Raw genomic sequence first — 18,790 nt, forward strand, 5'->3', positions numbered from 1 at the left:
TGTCTTTTTGTGGCCATCCTACAGCAGGGCTGGGGAACTTGTGGTTGCCCAGATGTTGCGGGACTCCAACTTCCATCACCCCAAGCCGGCACAGGAATGATGGGAGCTAAGCTCTAGCACAGGCATCCCCAAACTGCGGCCCTCCAGATGTTTTGGCCTACAACTCCCATGATTCCTAGCTAACAGGACCAGTGGTTGGGGAAGATGGGAATTGTAGTCCAAAACATCTGGAGGGCCAAAGTTTGGGGATGCCTGCTCTAGCAACATCTGCGGGCCACATGTTCCCCATCTCCATCTTAGCGGGAGATGAAATTACTGCCTTTCCCGCATCCCTGTCCCCTCCAGAAGTAGCCAGAGATGTGGCGCTGACACAAACCAACAAAAATACCTGGTATTTTCATTCTGGTGGGGCTTCACAAGCCAACACTGCATGGCAATACAGTGCAACACTCTTTGTTTGACTGTATTGTACAGAATGGGGGGAGTAACAGTGTTGTAATTAGTCATCCTTGGAAGGAGAGGAGAGCAATGAAGTGACCGTGAGATGCTGCGTAGAGAAACAGAGGCAGGCGATTGCTATAGTAACTATGTAGGTCAAACAACACCAGGGCATAGCTGCCAAGTTATCCCTTTTTTTAAGGGAAATTCCCTTATGCTGAATAGGCTTCCTCGCGAGAAAAAGGAAAACTTGGCAGCTATGCACCAGGGCCAGCCTTACCATTAGGCAGGGGAGGCAACCCACCACAGGGAGCAGATTCTTTTTGAAGTATCAAATAGAAACAGTTTAATCTATTTACCACTATTGATTGTGCAAATTAGCTGCCCTAGAAACCCTTTTGTGGTTGCAGAATAGTGTTTATAATATTCCTTTAAAGCACATTCAAAACACATTCCTACCCTCAAAGAATCCTGGGCACTGTAGTTTGTTAAGGGTTGCTGGGAATCGTAATTCGGTGAGAGGTAAACGGCAGATAATTCTCCAAGGAGCAGAACTTCAAATGCTTTAAGGTATATCGTGTACACAGGCTAAATAAAAGCTGGATTTTCTACTTGAGTCTCCAAAATGTCTTCGGCTGCCTCTTAATAGCAACATGAAACAGGGCCTTAATGTACATAGATGGGTATTTATTTAAGTTCCAATTAAATGCTGGGTAAATGACAAAGCAAATTTAAAAAATGTTAATGCATAGCCATCATTGCTAACCAGCCTCTGCTCATTAGAAACCGGACAGGTCTCTCAGTGCTGCAGGAAAATGCCCACATTTTACAAGTGGCAATTGAAAATGCTTTAAAAGATTTTTTTAAAAATGTTTCTCTTTTTAAAATTGTGAAGAAGTGAAGAAGAGTTTTGAAAACATGGAGGCTTGGAAACGTGGAGGTGCTGTGTGGCAATTTCACCAGCGGCTAGTCCCTGAGTCGGTTATTTATGGAGCTCCACATTCCTCCAGTTATGTTCCCCAGTCCTGGACTGTGGCTTCAGAAAGGGGTGAGATCTAAGTGGGGGAGAAACAGCAGCGTGATGGAGAACAGAAAAGGTTTGAACTCCCATTCCCATCATCTGCAACTCAGGTTGTACAATTTCACAGATTTTTAGCCAGATTAAACTGATGGATGGGCAAAGTTAAAGGTCCTTTCATCACCAAAGCTGGGTTAAGCCATTCTGCTGCTTCTCGAGAGGGAACAGCACAACACCCATGCGAGTCCGGGTGCCTAGTACTCAACGTCAGTCCAGTCATTTTTGACATTTGAGGGGGAAAACAACCACCTTACCCCTCCATAATAGTCAAAACAAATCAACAGGAAATTAAATAACTAACCATTTGCTGCCCATTTGTGACACCCAAAATCCAGTAGCTACCTGAGGTAGCTGCTTGACTGCCTACTAGGTGGACCGGCCCTGAAGTGCTTGCCTATAGGTCAAATGCAAGCAACTATTCATCAGCAAAATGTTTATTTTATTCACTCATATTCATCATAGAGGATTTATGAGGTGTACTGTGAGTCTTTCAGTCTGGCATTTCAAAACAGCAGGGCAGCTACAGAAAAATAAGAGGGCAAGGGGAAGAAAGGGTCTTCCTTCTCTGCTGTGTCTGCCATGTTGCTAATTTTAAGTGTTTTATTGTTAACTGTTAGTTAATGCATTATCTATATTATTACACACTGCCCTGGAGTATGTTTTGTTGAAGGGCAGTTGAGAGGTGTTTCAAATTAAGTATTGTCCGGTCACACAATTAAAAGGTGGAAATGCTGTAAGGTGAACTGAGTCTTGGCATTAAAATAAGATTGTGTGGCTGAGCAGTGGCTCAAAACACAGGGTTGCCATATTGCTGCTTCCATGAAAGGGAATAAGGGAAACAGGAACAGTTGCTTCTGAAAGTAAACAGCTGTGTAAGAGGCAAAAATTGCTCAGGCACTGGGGAAAGCTGTGCCTCAGCCCTGTTGAATTTCTGCCTGCCACACAGCTGTTGAGGACCCAAACAACAGGAACAGGAAGAAAAGGGCAGCAACCCTACTGCTCAAAATTATTCATCATTGGTTACATTCACAGTCTAACTTGGGCTCATTCATAGAATTGCAGAGTTGGAAGGGACAAGAGTCATCCATGCTTCCCAAACTTGGGTCTCCCGCTGTCACTTCCCATCATGCCTGACCACTGCTTCTGCTAGCAAGGGATGATGGGAGTTGTAGTCCCCAAGCAGCCGAAGACCCAAGTTTGGGAAACACCGACCTCCTGCAGTGTAGGAATTTATTGTCCAGCGTGGGACTCGAACCCACGACCCGGAGATTAAGAGTCTCCTGCTCTACCGACGGAGCTACCCTGAGTGCCTTGGAGCTTTGCTGCAATCTGTGTGTGTGTGCCTGCGCGGTAGGCAGGCAGACATTCAACAGGTTCAGAAGGGCAGCTTTTCCTGGCAACGCCAGAGGAGGAAAGCTTCACCTGTTGGAATTCCGGCTTGGCGCCGGCAGGGTACCGACAGCAACCTGCGCAAAGAACCCCAGCGAGAGGCTGGATGAGATTTCGGAGCCGGGCGTCGAAAGAAGAGCGGTAGGAGGCAGCCAGCCTCCCGGGAAACCGACGCTGCCGGGCGGGGCGCCGCCTCCGCGGGGAGCGCCGGTGCAGCCTCTGGGCGGAAGAGGCGCCGCCTCGCCATCTCGTGCTCGCGTCTGCCGCCAGAGCGCGAGGAGACGGAGGAGGAGGAGGAGGAGAGCGACGAAGGGACCGAGCGCAGCCAGCGGGGACCATGCCTGCTGCCGTGCCGCCGCCCCCCTTGCGCTCCGCCGCGGGGCCCGCGCCCTCCTGCGGCTGCCCCTGCTCCCGCCACCATCCCGGTGAGTGGTGCCTGCCTTGCGCGCGCCGCGGGAAAAAACGCCCCACGCCCCGTTTCCTCAGCAGGGCAGCGAGGGCGACCCCTTTGCCGCCCCTGTGGGACCCCCGCGCGCCCCGTTTCCTCTGTCGCCCCCTCTCCCGGTTTTATATCTGCTGCGTGAGTTTTTCGCACGCGCTCCCCTCGACGGGAGTTTCGCTGGCGCGCGCGCGCGGCCAACTTAAGACGGAACGAGAGAAAACGTGTGAAATCCTCGTCCGCCTGCGCAGGATCCCTTTGAGACTCTACTCTACCCCCTGCCCTACCCCCACCTCACCCCTCCTCTGCCCTCTACCCACACCCTATCCCTTACCCCACCCTTCCTCGCACCCTCTACCCCCATCCTACCTCCACCCCTACCCCCTCTTACCCTCACCCTACCCCCGCCCCTCCTCCTACCCCACCCACCCCTCCTACTACACTCTACCCCCTACCCCACCCCTCTCCTCCTACCTTTTACCCCTACCCTAACCCCCTCCTTATCAGCCTCCTTTGACACCCCCACATTTATCTGCCCTCATTCCGTGTTACCTCAGGTGGTTAAGGTGGCGCAGATTTTATTTATTTATTTATTTTAAAAAGAGGATCCTCGGCTTCAGCAGGTGGTGGGGAATACCCGGTAGACCTGCTCCTTAGAGAATTGATCCACAGTATGTAAGGCTGTCTTTTGAATCCTTGGGAGAATCTTCTCCTGAGAAGGCAATGCCTAGCTGGGGATCGACTGGTTTCTATCCTGGGCAGAGCTTGTTTCAATGCAGGAGGTACCACAATAGTTAACAGAATCAGAGAATCATAGAGTTGGAAGGACCCACGGGGGTCATCTAGTCCAACCCCCTCTAGTGGACGAATATTTTTGCCCAGCATGGGATAGCTAGCTAGCAGGAGTGTGTCAACTTGAATAGAGTATTGGGGGGTTGGGGCATAATCGATCGCATGACGCAGCACACACACACACACAATTTGAATAGCAATGCCCATCAACTTGGAGGGGGGGGGGAAGCCCGCTCAAATATTTTATTGGGGGGGGGGTAGAGGGACCTTGGCCCCCACAAGCTGACTCCTGTGCTAGCAAGAAGTGAGCACACTGACATGCTGTCATTTCTCCATTTATTGCCCATGAAAAGTATGCTGCAGTTGCAAAACAGCGGCAACAGCAGCAAATGGTGATGTGAACTCAACGTCAGCTTCCTTTCGTTGACTGGGATGGGAGTTGGAAAAAGTTTTGTATCTTTTTGGTTTTGGAATCTCTAGTATCCTGGGATAGGAGGAACAAAAGAGCCCTCCTCCCAGTGCTCCCTGATTCTTGAAAGCATGTCGGATCATAACTCGGACTTTCTTCCCCAGGTGGCTGTTAGTGGTGATCAGATACAGTAGTTGTCAAAATTAGGAGAGTAAGCAAGAATGGGCAGAAGATGGACTTTGTGGTCCCTCGGTGACTTACGGTAATCGCCAATAGGGGTAGCAGCACCTGTTGGGATTTTTTTGCAAAAGGATGCCAGACCAGATTAATATTGGCCAGTTCCAGAAAGCCACATCTCTTGTTGCACCAGATTCCACTCTCAGGAGTCGCTTTACACAAATTAAGTGTTATGGAGATCCTTTATATGTTTTCCTGCTTTATAAAAATTTAAAACGCATCAGTAGGCTACGTGGCTGCTATTTTTGGGGGTCACTGTTTCTCTGCCTGCTGCTTATTCTGCTTCCATGTGATAGGCACAGGATAAAGTAAAATTTCTAAGACTTGTTGAAACCAGAAAGCTCTTCCCCTCCTAACTACTGTACGCTACTTGCCCCATCTTGATAAGAAGCTGCCTTGATCTCCCTAGCTACGCTGGCAGGCCCTGTCTACAATGATTGGCCTTCTACATGCCAAGCAGGTGCTCTGTCACTAAGTGATGGCCCTTCTGCCAAGTGTGACTCAATGAGGACCCTTTGTTTGGGAATATTCAACCTTACTAACTAGGTGTAGGCTGGGAGAGGCACCAATCAGAGCTTGCTTCAGGATCCCGCTCTGTCCTAGAATTTATTTCTCACTAGCTGTACCCGGCCACACGTTGCTGTGGCTCCGTCAGGGCCCCCGTTTACCAGGACAGACGTATGACGTAACGACACCCTTCCCTCTGTTCCCCCGGTGGGTGACGTCATATTCCCCCTGTGTGACGTCACCCTCCAGCCCGAGCCCTCTCTCTCTCCCCCTTGCATACCATATGGACATGTTAGGGAGGGTCTGCCCGGTTCTCCCGGTGGATTCTGGCAGGCAAGGGGGCAGGCGGCCCAGCTGCAGGTCCTTAGGGAAGGTGGACATGTCGAGGGTGGAGGGAAGAGCCGAGGCGGCGGAGGGGATCCTGCCCCCGCTCTCCCAGAAGGAGCCGCGGCCACCTGCTCCCAGCACCCTCTGCACACTCACGTCGGAACAACGCCACCACGTTCCCCGCGGTGTCCTGGGAGTAAAGAATGTACTATAGCATCTGTTGCTTTGACATCCAACAGATGGCGCTATTTTTACACAAAATCATGTTTTTACCTGTCACAGGCGTGACATCTATATAATCTAAGTATATGCAAACACTCGCACATTCACATCCAACGTTGTGTCAAAATTTCAAGGCAATCGGTCAAGCACTTTCAGAGATTTTTGGTTATGTACAAACAGACATTTACATTTTTATTTATATAGACTATTAGAGGGTCCTTAGTGGCAAAGTTGTTCTCATGCTGTGAAGGGCAGGGACTGTTTCTGTCAGAAATGTAGGCCTAGGCCTCCATCTTTGCAAGGTAGTGAAGTTTGTGTGTGTGTGTGTGTGTTATGGAAATATCTCATGGATAGTTCTTCAGCAAAGTGGTTAAGACAAGAGGCTGGTCCTTTTTATGTTGCCTCCAGCTGGTTGCATGTTAAAATGGATATTAATGATGTTGGTTGTGTTCAGCTTTGTGCTTCTTAATGAGTTACTTTCTCCAAATGTTTGTATATCTTCCTTTTCAAAACTTGGGAAATATTTAATTAGAGAATCTTTAAGTTGGCTATAGCTGTGGAGGGTGAAATACTTGTGGTTGGAGAGCGAGCTGAATATTATTTCAGAGACTTTTAAAGTTAAGTTTGCATTTAATGAAAAGCATCACAGTATTCTCATTTGCACTGTTTCGAATTCAACAGCTGTATTAAAACTCCTTTTGTGTGTGTGGCAAATCTGAGCCAGGGACACTTGTCCCAGTTCGCATGTCACATTAAACTACAGTTTAAAATTATTATTTTAATATGAATGTGACTTGTGCTAGTAAATGCTACTCAGAAGTTCTCGCTCTAGTCCTCCCTTCTTGCTGTTTCACCAAGAAACATCCACTCTGACTTCTTGTGATAAACAAACCTTGACTCATGGTTTGTTTCTCTCAAAGCCAGGCATCCCCAAACTGCGGCCCTCCAGATGTTTTGGCCTACAACTCCCATGATCCCTAGCTAACAGGACCAGTGGTCGGGGAAGATGGGAATTGTAGTCCAAAACATCTGGAGGGCCGAAGTTTGGGGATGCCTGCTCTAAGCAAACCATGATTGGTAGCCAACAGTTTGGCTTTGGTTTACTGCTTGTAGTTTGAAGAGAAACAAACCATGAGCCACGGTTCAGACATCACAAGCCAGGTTTTGGGAGAAGAGTGAGAACTTTTCAGCAGTGTGGGCGAGCACATTGTTTTTAAATACGTTTTAATGTGAATTTGCAAACGACTGTATGCTTTAGTGTGTTATGAGAATTCGACCACTGTATTTATGTGTTCTACAAAAAAACCCACTATGAAAAGCAACTTTAAAAAAGTTGTTTTGGCTTGTCGCCATGGTACACATTCCCATGGTCTGTGATGGGAGTTCATTGGAGTTCATGTTAGCAACCCTTTCAGCAAATGAGCAAATCATTTATTGCAGGAAAAATAGAATCTGGTTTGTGTATACTGTTGGTTGAGTGCATCATGCTATTCATCCTTTTTTGTTAAGAAAGAACAAAGCGAAGACTTTTGATAAAACTTAGGCAGGTGTAATTCAATTTGCAGGAATCTGGTGGATTGGAAAAACAACCAAACCTTTCAAAAATCCAAGTTGTTTCAGCATTATAGGGAAAACCAAAGATATCTTGATATTTCAATCAGTGTTTGAAATTCCCATTGTGGTGCATTTTGCAATAGAGAATTAGCGCAAGCAGTTTCTGAGCTCTGGGTGCAATTTCAGAGTGGAAGGAAAGGAGGACCGTTTTCTGCCTCCCAACTTCCAGCTACTGTACTCTGAAGACTGGAGAAGAGACCCTCTTAAGAATATTAAGGGGGTGGGCAGGGGAAAGACTAGACCACGTGGAAAATGAACATAATATTTTAGCTGCAGTTCATTCATTTTCAGATTTCTATTTTTCCTATTATAAAGCACACCTACCGGTAGACATTTCTTTGTTGCGCCCATAACCTAGGTTTAAGGTGCCATTTAGCTCCTAGCTTTCATATTTCTAACATTGGTTTCAATTCTGCTGAAAATAATCATTTTTATGTTTTTAAAGCATGACTTCTATAATTCAGTAGCTTCAACTGAGAAGAGAAAATGCCATACTTAAATGAGAAAACAGGTTTGGGACTTGACAGTCATTTTTTTGGGGGGGGGAGGGGGCATATTTGCACTCTGCATAAAATGAATGTGTTCTAGTTGCTTGAGAAACAAGCAAACAGCAGACCTTGTGAAGGGGCAAGCTCCAGCTGTGTATTTTGTCAGTCATGCATATCTGCCTTTGGAAGAAGCTTAGGTTGTTAGTTTTGGCTTTCGCTTTCAGGTTGCCTAGGTTTTAAATGTTGAATGACTGGAAAGGAGAACACAGGGACCAAAGGGAAAGCATTCCGCGAAGAAGGGGAGGCGGCTGCCATGTGCAGTCTGGGAGCATTTAGCCTGCAGAACTTCTGCCTGGATCTCTCAACACTGACAGTGTTGTCTTTTCGCTTCTGCCATAGTCCTCCAAAAGTTGAAAAGTCATCTCTCTTAGGGACGTGGGTGATGCTGTGGTCAAAACCACAGAGCCTAGGGCTTGCCTCAGTCCCTGCTCCTGCCAACCTAGCAGTTCAAAAGCACGTCAAAGTGCAAGTAGATAAATAGGTACTGCTCCGGCAGGAAGGTAAACGGCGTTTCCGTTCTCTGCTCTGGTTTTGCCAGAAGCGGCTTAGTCATGCTGGCCACATGACCCAGAAGCTGTCTGCGGACAAACGCCGGCACCCTTGGCCAGTAAAGCGAGATGAGCGCGCAACCCCAGAGTCATCCGCTACTGGGCCTAATGGTCAGGGGTATCTTTACCCATAGCTGCCAACTCCCGGATTGAAAAGAATTGAAAGGATTGAAAAGAAGCGACTTCTGGTGCCGGCGCTGCCCGATTTCCGGTGCCCAGACATGGGCAGAGTGGCACCAGAAGTTGCTTCTACACATGTCTGGACATGCGCAGAAGCGACTTCCGGTGCCGGGCTGCCAGTGTCTGCATGTTTGGGCACCAGAAATCGCTTCTGCGCATGTCCAGACATGCGCAGACAGCTGGGAGATGGCCGCCGGCAGGAGCTGCATTCCAAATCCGGGGGATTTATGTGATATAAATCCATTTGGGATAACAGCGGGAAACGGTAACAAAATACGGGGGTTTCCCGCGGAAAATGAGAGACTTGGCAGCTATGCCTTTGCCTTTACAGTACCTTTAATCTCTCTTGGGCTTTCGCTTCTCACTAATGGAGCCAGTTGCCCCTTAGCAACTTGTGCGAATGATGTATACATGCTAAGCTCAAAACTGTGACGTAGGGAGAGGGTGGAAGCTTAAAATATTATAAATAGATGCCTGAACATTAAAGAATCAAGTTGCATGGATTGTGTTAGTGCAGTGGGCGGATAGTTAACATGAGTCTTTTATTTCTGTCAAACACTTCATAAAGAAATGCATAACTTTTTCATTATTTGGAGGTTCGATAGATGTCACCATGAAAAAACCAATGTGAACAGTTAATATGCTTCCTTTTAATAGGGTGCTTATGCTGTGCAAATATTTTTGGTCTTGACTTCAGAGCTATGAGTTAAAGGGGGGAAATGCTCCCTTTTAAAAAAGGCGTCTCCTTTCTGAAAGCTATCCACTTCTCTTTTAATCCATACAAGAAATGTGTACTTAATAATAATAATAAGAATGGAAATTTACTTTGGTATCGTGTTAAAATTTAAGTCGTGCCAATTTGCAAGGGATGGGTTCCTCACCACAAGAGAGAGATGTGGCTGTATTCAGGGTCTGTGTTCTGATTCATCAAGGTAATAATGGTTTGGAGCATTTCAAACATGCCATGGATTTAGGTGCTTTCACCCTCATTTCTGGGTTTTCTTTAAACAATGCCATAATCGCTGAATTGGGCAAACAGTAATTAGTGTTAGTCTTCAAAATGCAATTTGAAACCATGGTTTGAAATAGCATTGCACTGTAAACCAAGGCTTGGACTTGGGAATTGACCATAGCTGCCTTATCAATCACCACTTCAAACTATGGTTAGAACAAATGGAAGAAGAAATTGGCATGTGGGACAGGAAGAAGGATTCTGGTTCAGCCAGACGGAGTCTATGTAGACTCCTTTCTCTTGAGACAGTTCAATTAACAACAAAGAAGAACTGTTGTATGGCGTAAGTTTTTGTGGATTAGAGTCCACAGATTTATCAGAATCTTAGAAATGATCCACTTTTACGAAAGTAAAATGAGCTTCAGTTGTAGCTCGAAGGGGTAGAAAGCTTTGGGGTGTTTCACCTCTAGACTCCAACATGCTTAGAGGTGGTCCAGGCCTCTTCCTTTTGTTTTCAGGGGGAAAAGTGTCTTGTTCTTATGTTTCTGGAAGAACAAATGACCAGGCACAGTCAAGGCAGTTGCCCACCCCATTGTTCCTGGCTGTTTCTGATCCATGTGAAAAGACTGGGATAATTAGCAATGGTTTAAAGTGGTTTTGAATTAAAATGTTTTATTACCTTTAAATAAAAAACACTACCCTTACTGTTTTGCACTGAAGTAAGATGACCCAGTCAACTCAATTTCTACTTACAAGCCCGAATATTTACTTTGTGTAGTGCTTTTGTTGGTGGGAGTTGCCACTGTTTCCCCCCCCTCTCTCTCAGCAAGGTACGGTACTTGCCTTTCAAATATACCAACACATTCCTTTTTTTGTTCTCGAAAAAGCTATGCAAGGAATGGCAATTCACTCATAATGGATTGAGTAGGAGGGTGCTTGAGATTTGTTGAGGCAGACAGAGGGAAATATGAAGAAAAATAAGTTCTAGTAGATCAGTTTGCAGATGGCTTTTTACATGATCTGTTATTCCAAAATTTGTTGTTGGCGTCTGTCTGTGTTAGTAGCACCAAAGTGATCTCTCCTTAGCCTCTTCTCCTCCTCCCAAAGATATCCCGCAAGGCAGCGGAGGTTTAGGATCTGAGTTTTCCTTCTCCTAGATGGGCTACTTTCCCAGGTGGACGAGCCCCATCTGCCCCTCACTTCCCTCTACAACAGGCCTGTCCAACAGGTCGATCGCAATCTACCGGTCCATCGTGGGATGTCAACAACTCTGGTCAACCCAATGGGTAGATCACTGCCAGTTTTTTAATAGTGGGAGTAGATTGCAGTCTCTTTGAAGCTGGACAGCCCTGCAGTCTCCAACATGTGCAGAAACCACCTTCTTGACCATTGAACCCACTATTGGTCTCGTCTATTCATCCTCCATCGCCCGTCTTTGCATGCAAGGGAAGTCCCTGACTCACCAAGGGTTTGAGACCCATCAGCTACCCTCACCTGGTTTAGCTGGCCAGTGGAAGCCATTCCCGGGATGTGACCACTGTCGCATGCTGACAACTTCTAAGAGCCACGGGTGAGAGCTGAGTGCAGGGTGATGACCAAAGGTGGACAAACTACGCCAGAAGGAGCACCCTATTCCAAAATAACTGTGCCTTAACTAGCACCTGACCTTTTTTACAAGGGCTGGAAAAAGTGGGGGAAAGCTTTCAGAATAAATAGTGGCTTGGCCATTAACTTGGATGTGCAAAGGTAGGCCAAACAGGTGCTAGGTTTAGAATGATGCCTAGTACCAACATCTTGTTCAGAAGTCTTTCTCCACCCTCCCTGGAAGATGACAGAAACCAAATGTATTGCATGCACAATATGTTCTTTGTTATGGCGTCTTTCCCCATACCTTATTGTAAGGGGGAGGGGTTATAGAGAACCCCCCCCCCCGGTCATCCGAAGCAGCCCGTCTCCCTCCAAGCAGTCAGGAAAGCACAGGCTCTGAAAGGGTGAGTCAGGAGACGGAGATAGAGTGCCAGGGCTCTGGCAGCATTGGAGAGCCACTGCTCCACAGGCAGGAAGAGAGTGAGGTGGGAAGGGTGGACCAGCAGAAGGCAGACAGTAGACCCTTCCCCCCCCCCGACACCAACGTTGAGGAGGAGGAGAAAAGGGAGGAGATTCACTGTCCCGAGGCTTTTATGTTGGTCTAAGTCGCGAAAAGGGGCAGTGCCGGATTCTGGATCGGAATGAGCAGACATGCAACCAACAGCTTGTTACACTGTAAATAAAGTGCACCAATAAAGACTGTTAAAAGACAAGCATGTGGAAAGTCGTTACTCTGGAGTAGTCGCAAAAACCCTGACACTTATGATTAAAGGTATAAATAAATATGAAGAAAGGGGTTGTGCCTTTCTGCATATGCATATGTAGCCATATTCTGCAAACACAGAGGAATGAATGTGATTGCTAGAATGTGTTATTGGCACGGCAATTGGGGCCCGTTGGTTATCTGCATTTTGCTTAACCTGGGCATTTAACGCAACAAACTTTGTGTTGTTTCTTGCTAACTGCCACCCACGTAATAGAAAATTATGGATGTCAGTAAAATAGAATTCAGTGGATGCTTGGGTTGCGAACGTGATCCGTGCGGGAGGCACGTTCGCAACCCACAGCGTTCGCAACCCGCGTCTGCGCATGTGTGGGTCATGATTTGGCGCTTCTGCTTTGCGCATGTGCAGAAGCCCGGAAGTAACCCGTTCCAGTACTTCCGGGTTCGGCACGGAGCGCAACTCGAAAAGACACAACCTGAAGTGGCTGTAACCCGAGGTATGACTGTAAAAATAAAATCACAAACTGACTGCCTCTGGTGTCACAAGAGCAAGATTATGCCACTTAGCCCCCCTCATCCCTTACTTAACATTTGCGATCTCTGAATAATTTTTGTATCCCTTGAGGGTTGGTCTGTATCAGGCATCCCCAAACTCGGCCCTCCAGATGTTTTGGAACTGCAACTCCCATCATCCCTAGCTAACAGGACCAGTGGTCAGGGATGATGGGAATTGTAGTCCTAAAACGTGTGGAGGGCCGAGTTTGGGGAAGCCTGGTCTATATCATCCTTTAAATGTAATTAGCCATAGAACAATGCAGGGTGTTGAATAGACTCATTTAGAACCTGCTCCTCTTTTAACAACAAAGCCCCGAAGCCAGAGAGGCAGTCTGACTCAATGCAGGCTTCCTATGTTCCCTTTACTTAAATAGTTTATTGAATTATATACAGTCTATGGTGCCTGAAAGTTGTTTATCTTACCTAGGAATAATTTGCTTCGCTGTAAATTAAAATAGAACATTTCCTGACTTCCTTCTGTCCCTAGTATAATTTTATTTAGTCCAATTATGGCGCTAATGTGAGCAATTACCTATAAGCATAAAGGAGGCTTTCAGTAATCCTTGTGAAAATGATCTGTCACTCAAGCAGCTTATTTGCAGAATTCTGAGGTCTAGCAACAATAAAACCACAAAGTTAAGAGAGAGATACAAAGCCTGCACAACAAAACAAGCTCAGTATAATTCTGTGTACAGCACAGAACCGAAAACACCTGCAGGGAGCAGACTTTGGTAATAGGGTGTCCTGAGTAGACAAAATTTGGTGTGTGTCCCCCCCCCCCCAAGTATTTCTTATTTTCACAACAATTCCTTTTGGTCCATTTGCTTTTAAAAAGGATCATATCAATAGGTACCCGGATAAATATAGATGTTGTATTATTATATTGTATTGTATTTTATTATGCACCCCCTTGACTTGGTGCCCTGTGTGTGCGAACCACCAGCACCATCCTAAATCTGGCGCATAACACCCGTGAAATGCATACATCAAAACTGCTAACTGTATCATGGGGACTTCAAAATCCAGTTCTTAAAAGACCCTGGAGAACAGAAGAATCTTAACTTAGTGCTTAGTGGTATCTGAGGAAGTGTGCATGCACATGAAAGCTCATACCAATGACAAACTTACGGTAGTTGGTCTCTAAGGTCCTACTGGAAGGAATTTTTTTTATTTTGTTTAGTGCTAAGAAGGCAACAGTTGGGGAGCTTTGCTAGGGAACGTATTCCATAGTTGAGGGGCTGCCACTGAAAAGGCCTTTAAACTGGAAAATGTCATCTTTGGGTAGAAGGCACAATCTCTGTTTTTTTTTATAATATGAATATTCCTGTTTTAACAAATGTGTCCTTTTTGTGTACAAATATGTTAATGTTAAAGCCTATTTCAATATTGCCAGATGTTTTTATTCAGACTGTCTCTATGGATCTAGATAAAATATGTTCCCCCTGAAGAAATGATGAATTACTTGTCCTGTCGTATAAAATTAAGTTGGTCTTGTTCGGTGTATAAGGAGCTGATAGATCTGGAGGAGTATTAAGACCGCTTTGCAAGTTAATGCATAACATAGATTTCCCTTTGTAAGCTGCCTTGTTAGCAGTGTTTGACCTGTATCTCCAGGATTTAACCACTTAGTCCACTTAGAAAAAAATTTATTTTGGGAGTTACACTTCAGTTCTTACCAGGTATTACAAGAATGTGTTGCTCTGGTCTCTTAAGGCATGATGTAGTTGGGACTCTCTTAACAAGTAATCTTGAATGGGCCGCAGAATCATGGGCTCACTACCCACCCAGGTCAAATTTCTACCCTAGGATTCTTAAACAAGGATTTTGAGCTATACTGGTTACGCAGCAAACTTGCGGCCAAAGTAAGCAGTCTGGCAACCATGGAATTTGCTTGGTTACCTGTATTAATGAAAGTGGGGTGTGAGTTTTCCCCCCTGCCTCACTTGCATTCTGAATAGTGCTGAAGGCTTGGGGGTTAACCACTTGTAAACTGGTCATGATCTGTATTAGTGGTTCATGACACATGATAAAAGAGCAGAGGAGGTATATTATCTGAACTATGGAGTCTTGTGTATGGGTAGGCAACCTAAGGCCCGGGGGCCGGATCCGGCCCAGTTGCCTTCTAAATCCGGCCCACGGACGGTTCGGGAATCAGGGTATTTTACATAAGTAGAATGTGCCCATTTATTTAAAATGCATCTCTGAGTTATTTGTGGGGCATAGGAATTCTTTCACCCCCCCCCCCCAATATAGTCTGGCCCCCCACAAGGTCTGAGGGACAGTGGACCAGCCCCCTGCTGAAAAAGTTTGCTGACCCCGAGTAGAGTTGTCTTTAAAGAACCAGGTTTTCAGATTAGAAGTTTAATAATATTTCAGATTAGTGTTGCACATGGTGGGTGTGTGGGTGTGGAGAGAGAGAGAGAGAGAGAGAGAGAGAGAGAGAGAGAGAGAGAGAGAGAGAGAGAGAGAGAGAGAGAGAGAGAGAGAGAGAGGTTTAAATATTTGCTTATGTTTAGCATTTGGAACATTCAGTTATGCTTTCCTGTTCTAATAATAACATAAATTGTAAATGTAATCTAGACTTCATTGCAGACCGAGGAGATGTCTGCTGAAATATACAGGATAGAGAGGAAGACTAGAGATGGGATTTTGCTCTCCAGCATCAGCCATCTGGCAAATTGGTACACCTGCATTTGCCCTTGGGCAGCCTTAACCACATTTAGAGCAGGTGCGCTTTCCACCTTCTGCTTTAATCACAATTAAGGAAGTGGACGCAACTCTCTGGTCTGCTCCGGTCTCTTAAATTTGATTGACACCCAGCATTAAATTGGTACAGAGCTACAAGAGACAAGACTGAAGCAGTGAATTGAACTGTTTTGGCAGGATCAGGTTACTCTTCTTCAGACAGGAGTCAGTCTCAGGTTATACTAGCAAGCTCTCAAGCTCTCAGCACAGATGGTTTCCCCCTCCTTCCAGACCCTGGACAAATCTGGATTTATCCATTGCAGAATGGTTAGCTTAGGTAAGTAAATACGTTGCAGGGAAGTCTCCATCTTAAATTTGATCTTGGAAAACTGTGGGTTGGGTGGGAAGCCCCACGTTGCATGCAATCTTGATGTCTTGGTTGTGTTCATAAGCCACTGCAAAGCCAGTTGTACTAATTCTGTATCTGCATTCTAAATATGGCATTCTTAGATGGATAAAAGTATATTTGAGCTCTCAGATTTGCTTCTGTGTGCATTTCCCTCAATTTTAATAATTTTTAAATTATTTTTTTTGAAAATTAAAAACCTTAATGTTTGCTTTCTTAAATCCCTCATTGCTGGCTTTTATTTCTGCTTGCTGACCTAAGGTAAGAAGGCAGGTTTCCATTTCTAAGGTGCCGGTAAACAATGCCAGTGTAAAATTCACGTGCTGTAAAAGGATGCCTGTGGTCACATTTTGTTTCCATCTGACTAATTCAATACACTTGCTGCGTAGTGTCCTGCCTTCTTTGCTCCCCTTTTCTGTACAGTCTCGTGCACACACAGTGTACATTGGCCTTGCAAGTTGCCATTGTGAATAATTTACTTTAAGGAACAAGAGACCGAAGTCAATACAGTTCTAAAAGACTCAAGTTACATCTTACAGATAATGGCTACTTGCGCATTGCAAACCTGTGTACGTTTACGCAAGGGAGCCATGTCATACAAAGGGCTGTTCTGAACTGTGCTCAGCTGAGGCATACATTTGCCAGTGTTTTCTTCCTTTAGTCTGCTTTTACACATACTTGTATGCAGTGATTTGTGGGTCTGTCACAGGGCATACCTTTGTGTACTATAATTTTAGTATGGTTGGGATTAATGCACTGGCTTTAGTTGGGGAAGGGGCAAGAATCAAAGGCACTTGCAAATTCAGTCATCAGCCTCGTAAATTAGCCAATGAAAGGTCTTTTGCATGATAATGAAATAAATAATGGATCACTGGTAATATAAATTCAAACGTCGTTTCGGTAGCTATGCTCTTTCAAAGGCCTTCTGCATAATAAGAATGTGTTTTGAAGGGTTTGTCTACTTGAGAAACTATTAGTAATAGAAATCCCCCCTCCCCCGCTCTAAATCTAAGAAAGCCTCTCTTCCCCTGACCCCACCTTCAGTGAATTGGAGCAGGACTATAAAGAACTGGCTTCACTGTTTTAAAAACAAAATGCCACGTCTGACTGAAAATAGTTATCCTTGTGCCTCAGCACATGCGCCGGGTTCCACCCAACTTTTTTTGAGGGGGGCTTGTCGCACATGTGTGACATCATGTGTTGGCAGGGGGACCAGCAGGGTCCTTTGTAGCCACAGGAAAGCCCAATGGGTACCACTGTGGGAGGGCCTAGCAGAGCCTGCCGCAGCTATGCATGCCCTGCCCCCCTGCTTGAATTTTTTGGGGTGCTTCTGCCTCCCCGTTTCCCCCGGTGGCACCCCAGTACCTGGTAGACGTTTTGCGTGTATTTGAGCAGGCGTCTCAAGTGATTCAAGAAAGTCATGCAGGCAATGCCCAGAGTGTCTTCCTGTTTGTAAGGCTTCCTCTGTCTGTTGGGTATGTCTTTCAAACTTTTTAAGGAAATACTCTTTGTGAGAAACGTTCCCTAGGTGAACTGACATTTTTGGGCTCAATATATGGCCCTATTTGGGACCTTTTAACATACGTACAATGAACATGCAGGATGAAGAAACTTCACCCCTAAGACTGTACATTCGGACTTCTCTGTGTAATTGGGAACTTGGTGAAAGTCATAGCTCCCAGTTGTGTATAGAGGTCCCTACTTGCATTTACTTGTGTGCTCACAGGTTCTCTTCAGATTTTTAAATGTACATGCTTAGGTGTGAGGTGGAGTCTTGCCTCCACATTTCTCTTCTCCAACCCACGCACTTTTGTTCTTACTACACTGAAAATCTGAAGAGGGTTTGTGTATTGACTTACCGTAGCACATCTTAAAGTTGGGGTATGTCATTCAAATATGGGCATTATACCTAGGCTGTGAGGAACGAAGTATTCCTCCTTTGAGAACCATGTTCACAAATTCTTAGTTACAAGTAGGTAGCCATGTTGGTCTGACGTAGTCGAAACAAAAAATAATAAAAAACATTCATTCCAGTAGCACCTTAGAGACCAAATAAGTTTGTCACTGGCATGAGCTTTTGTGTGCATGCACACTTCTTCAGATACCCCCTCAAAAACAACAACAAAAACCATATATACTACACTAACAAAGTTCATTTGAGAAGAGAAGCCAAATTCTGCAGCCAATGTAAAACGCACACATGGATTTGCTTGAATTTTCAGATTTTGCATCATCTATTCCATAGTTTTAGCTGCTTGGCACCATTTATTCTATTGGTCATATGTAAAAGGTAAAGATATCCCTGACCGTTAGATCCAGTTGCGGACGACTCTGGGGTTGTGGCGCTCATCTTGCTCTATAGGCCGAGGGAGCCAGCGTTTGTCCACAGACAACTGCCGGGTCATGTGGTCAGCATGACTAAGCCGCTTGCCGCTTCTGGTGAACCAGAGCAGCGCATGGAAAGGCCGTTTACCTTCCTGCCGTAGCGGTACCTATTTATCTACTTGCACTTTTGAGGTGCTTTCGAACTGCTAGGTTGGCAGGAGCTGGGACTGAACAACAGGAGCTCACCCCATTGCAGGGATTCGAACTGCCGACCTTCTGATCAGCAAGCCCCAGGCTCTGTGGTTTAGGCCACAGCGCCACCCGCATCATATGTAGGGGTAATTATTTATGAGAGACAGAAAAACCTCACCCTCCCTGTAGAGAAGTGTGTGCAACAACTTTTGTTGTTTGTTGTTGTTTAGTCGTTTAGTCGTGTCCGACTCTTCGTGACCCCATGGACCATAGCACGCCAGGCACTCCTGTCTTGCACTGCCTCCCGCAGTTTGGTCAAACTCATGTTCGTAGCTTCGAGAACACTGTCCAACCATCTTGTCCTCTGTCGTCCCCTTCTCCTAGTGCCCTCAATCTTTCCCAACATCAGGGTCTTTTCCAAGGATTCTTCTCTTCTCATGAGGTGGCCAAAGTATTGGAGCCTCAGCTTCACGATCTGTCCTTCCAGGGAGCACTCAGGGGTGATTTCCTTAAGAATGGATAGGTTTGATCTTCTTGCAGTCCATGGGACTCTCAAGAGTCTCCTCCAGCACCATAACTCAAAAGCATCAATTCTTCGGCGATCAGCCTTCTTTATGGTCCAACTCTCACTTCCAT

At 45.7% G+C, this 18,790-nt stretch overlaps 1 protein-coding gene across 1 annotated transcript in view; it reads left to right on the top strand.

Annotated features, from left to right (window-relative positions):
- Nucleotides 1-3,112: 3,112 nt before the first annotated feature.
- The window catches only part of DCLK3 (doublecortin like kinase 3), a 42,531-nt gene continuing 26,853 nt past the window's right edge, over nt 3,113-18,790 (top strand). The window contains exon 1 of the mRNA XM_060280606.1: nt 3,113-3,330. Within this exon, the coding sequence (XP_060136589.1) occupies nt 3,243-3,330 (88 nt within the window). The 5' untranslated portion in view covers nt 3,113-3,242. The remainder of the gene's footprint in view (nt 3,331-18,790) is intronic.

This window comes from Zootoca vivipara, chromosome 12 (genome assembly GCF_963506605.1).
Source record: "Zootoca vivipara chromosome 12, rZooViv1.1, whole genome shotgun sequence".
In the NCBI taxonomy this organism is placed as follows: Eukaryota; Metazoa; Chordata; class Lepidosauria; order Squamata; family Lacertidae; genus Zootoca; species Zootoca vivipara.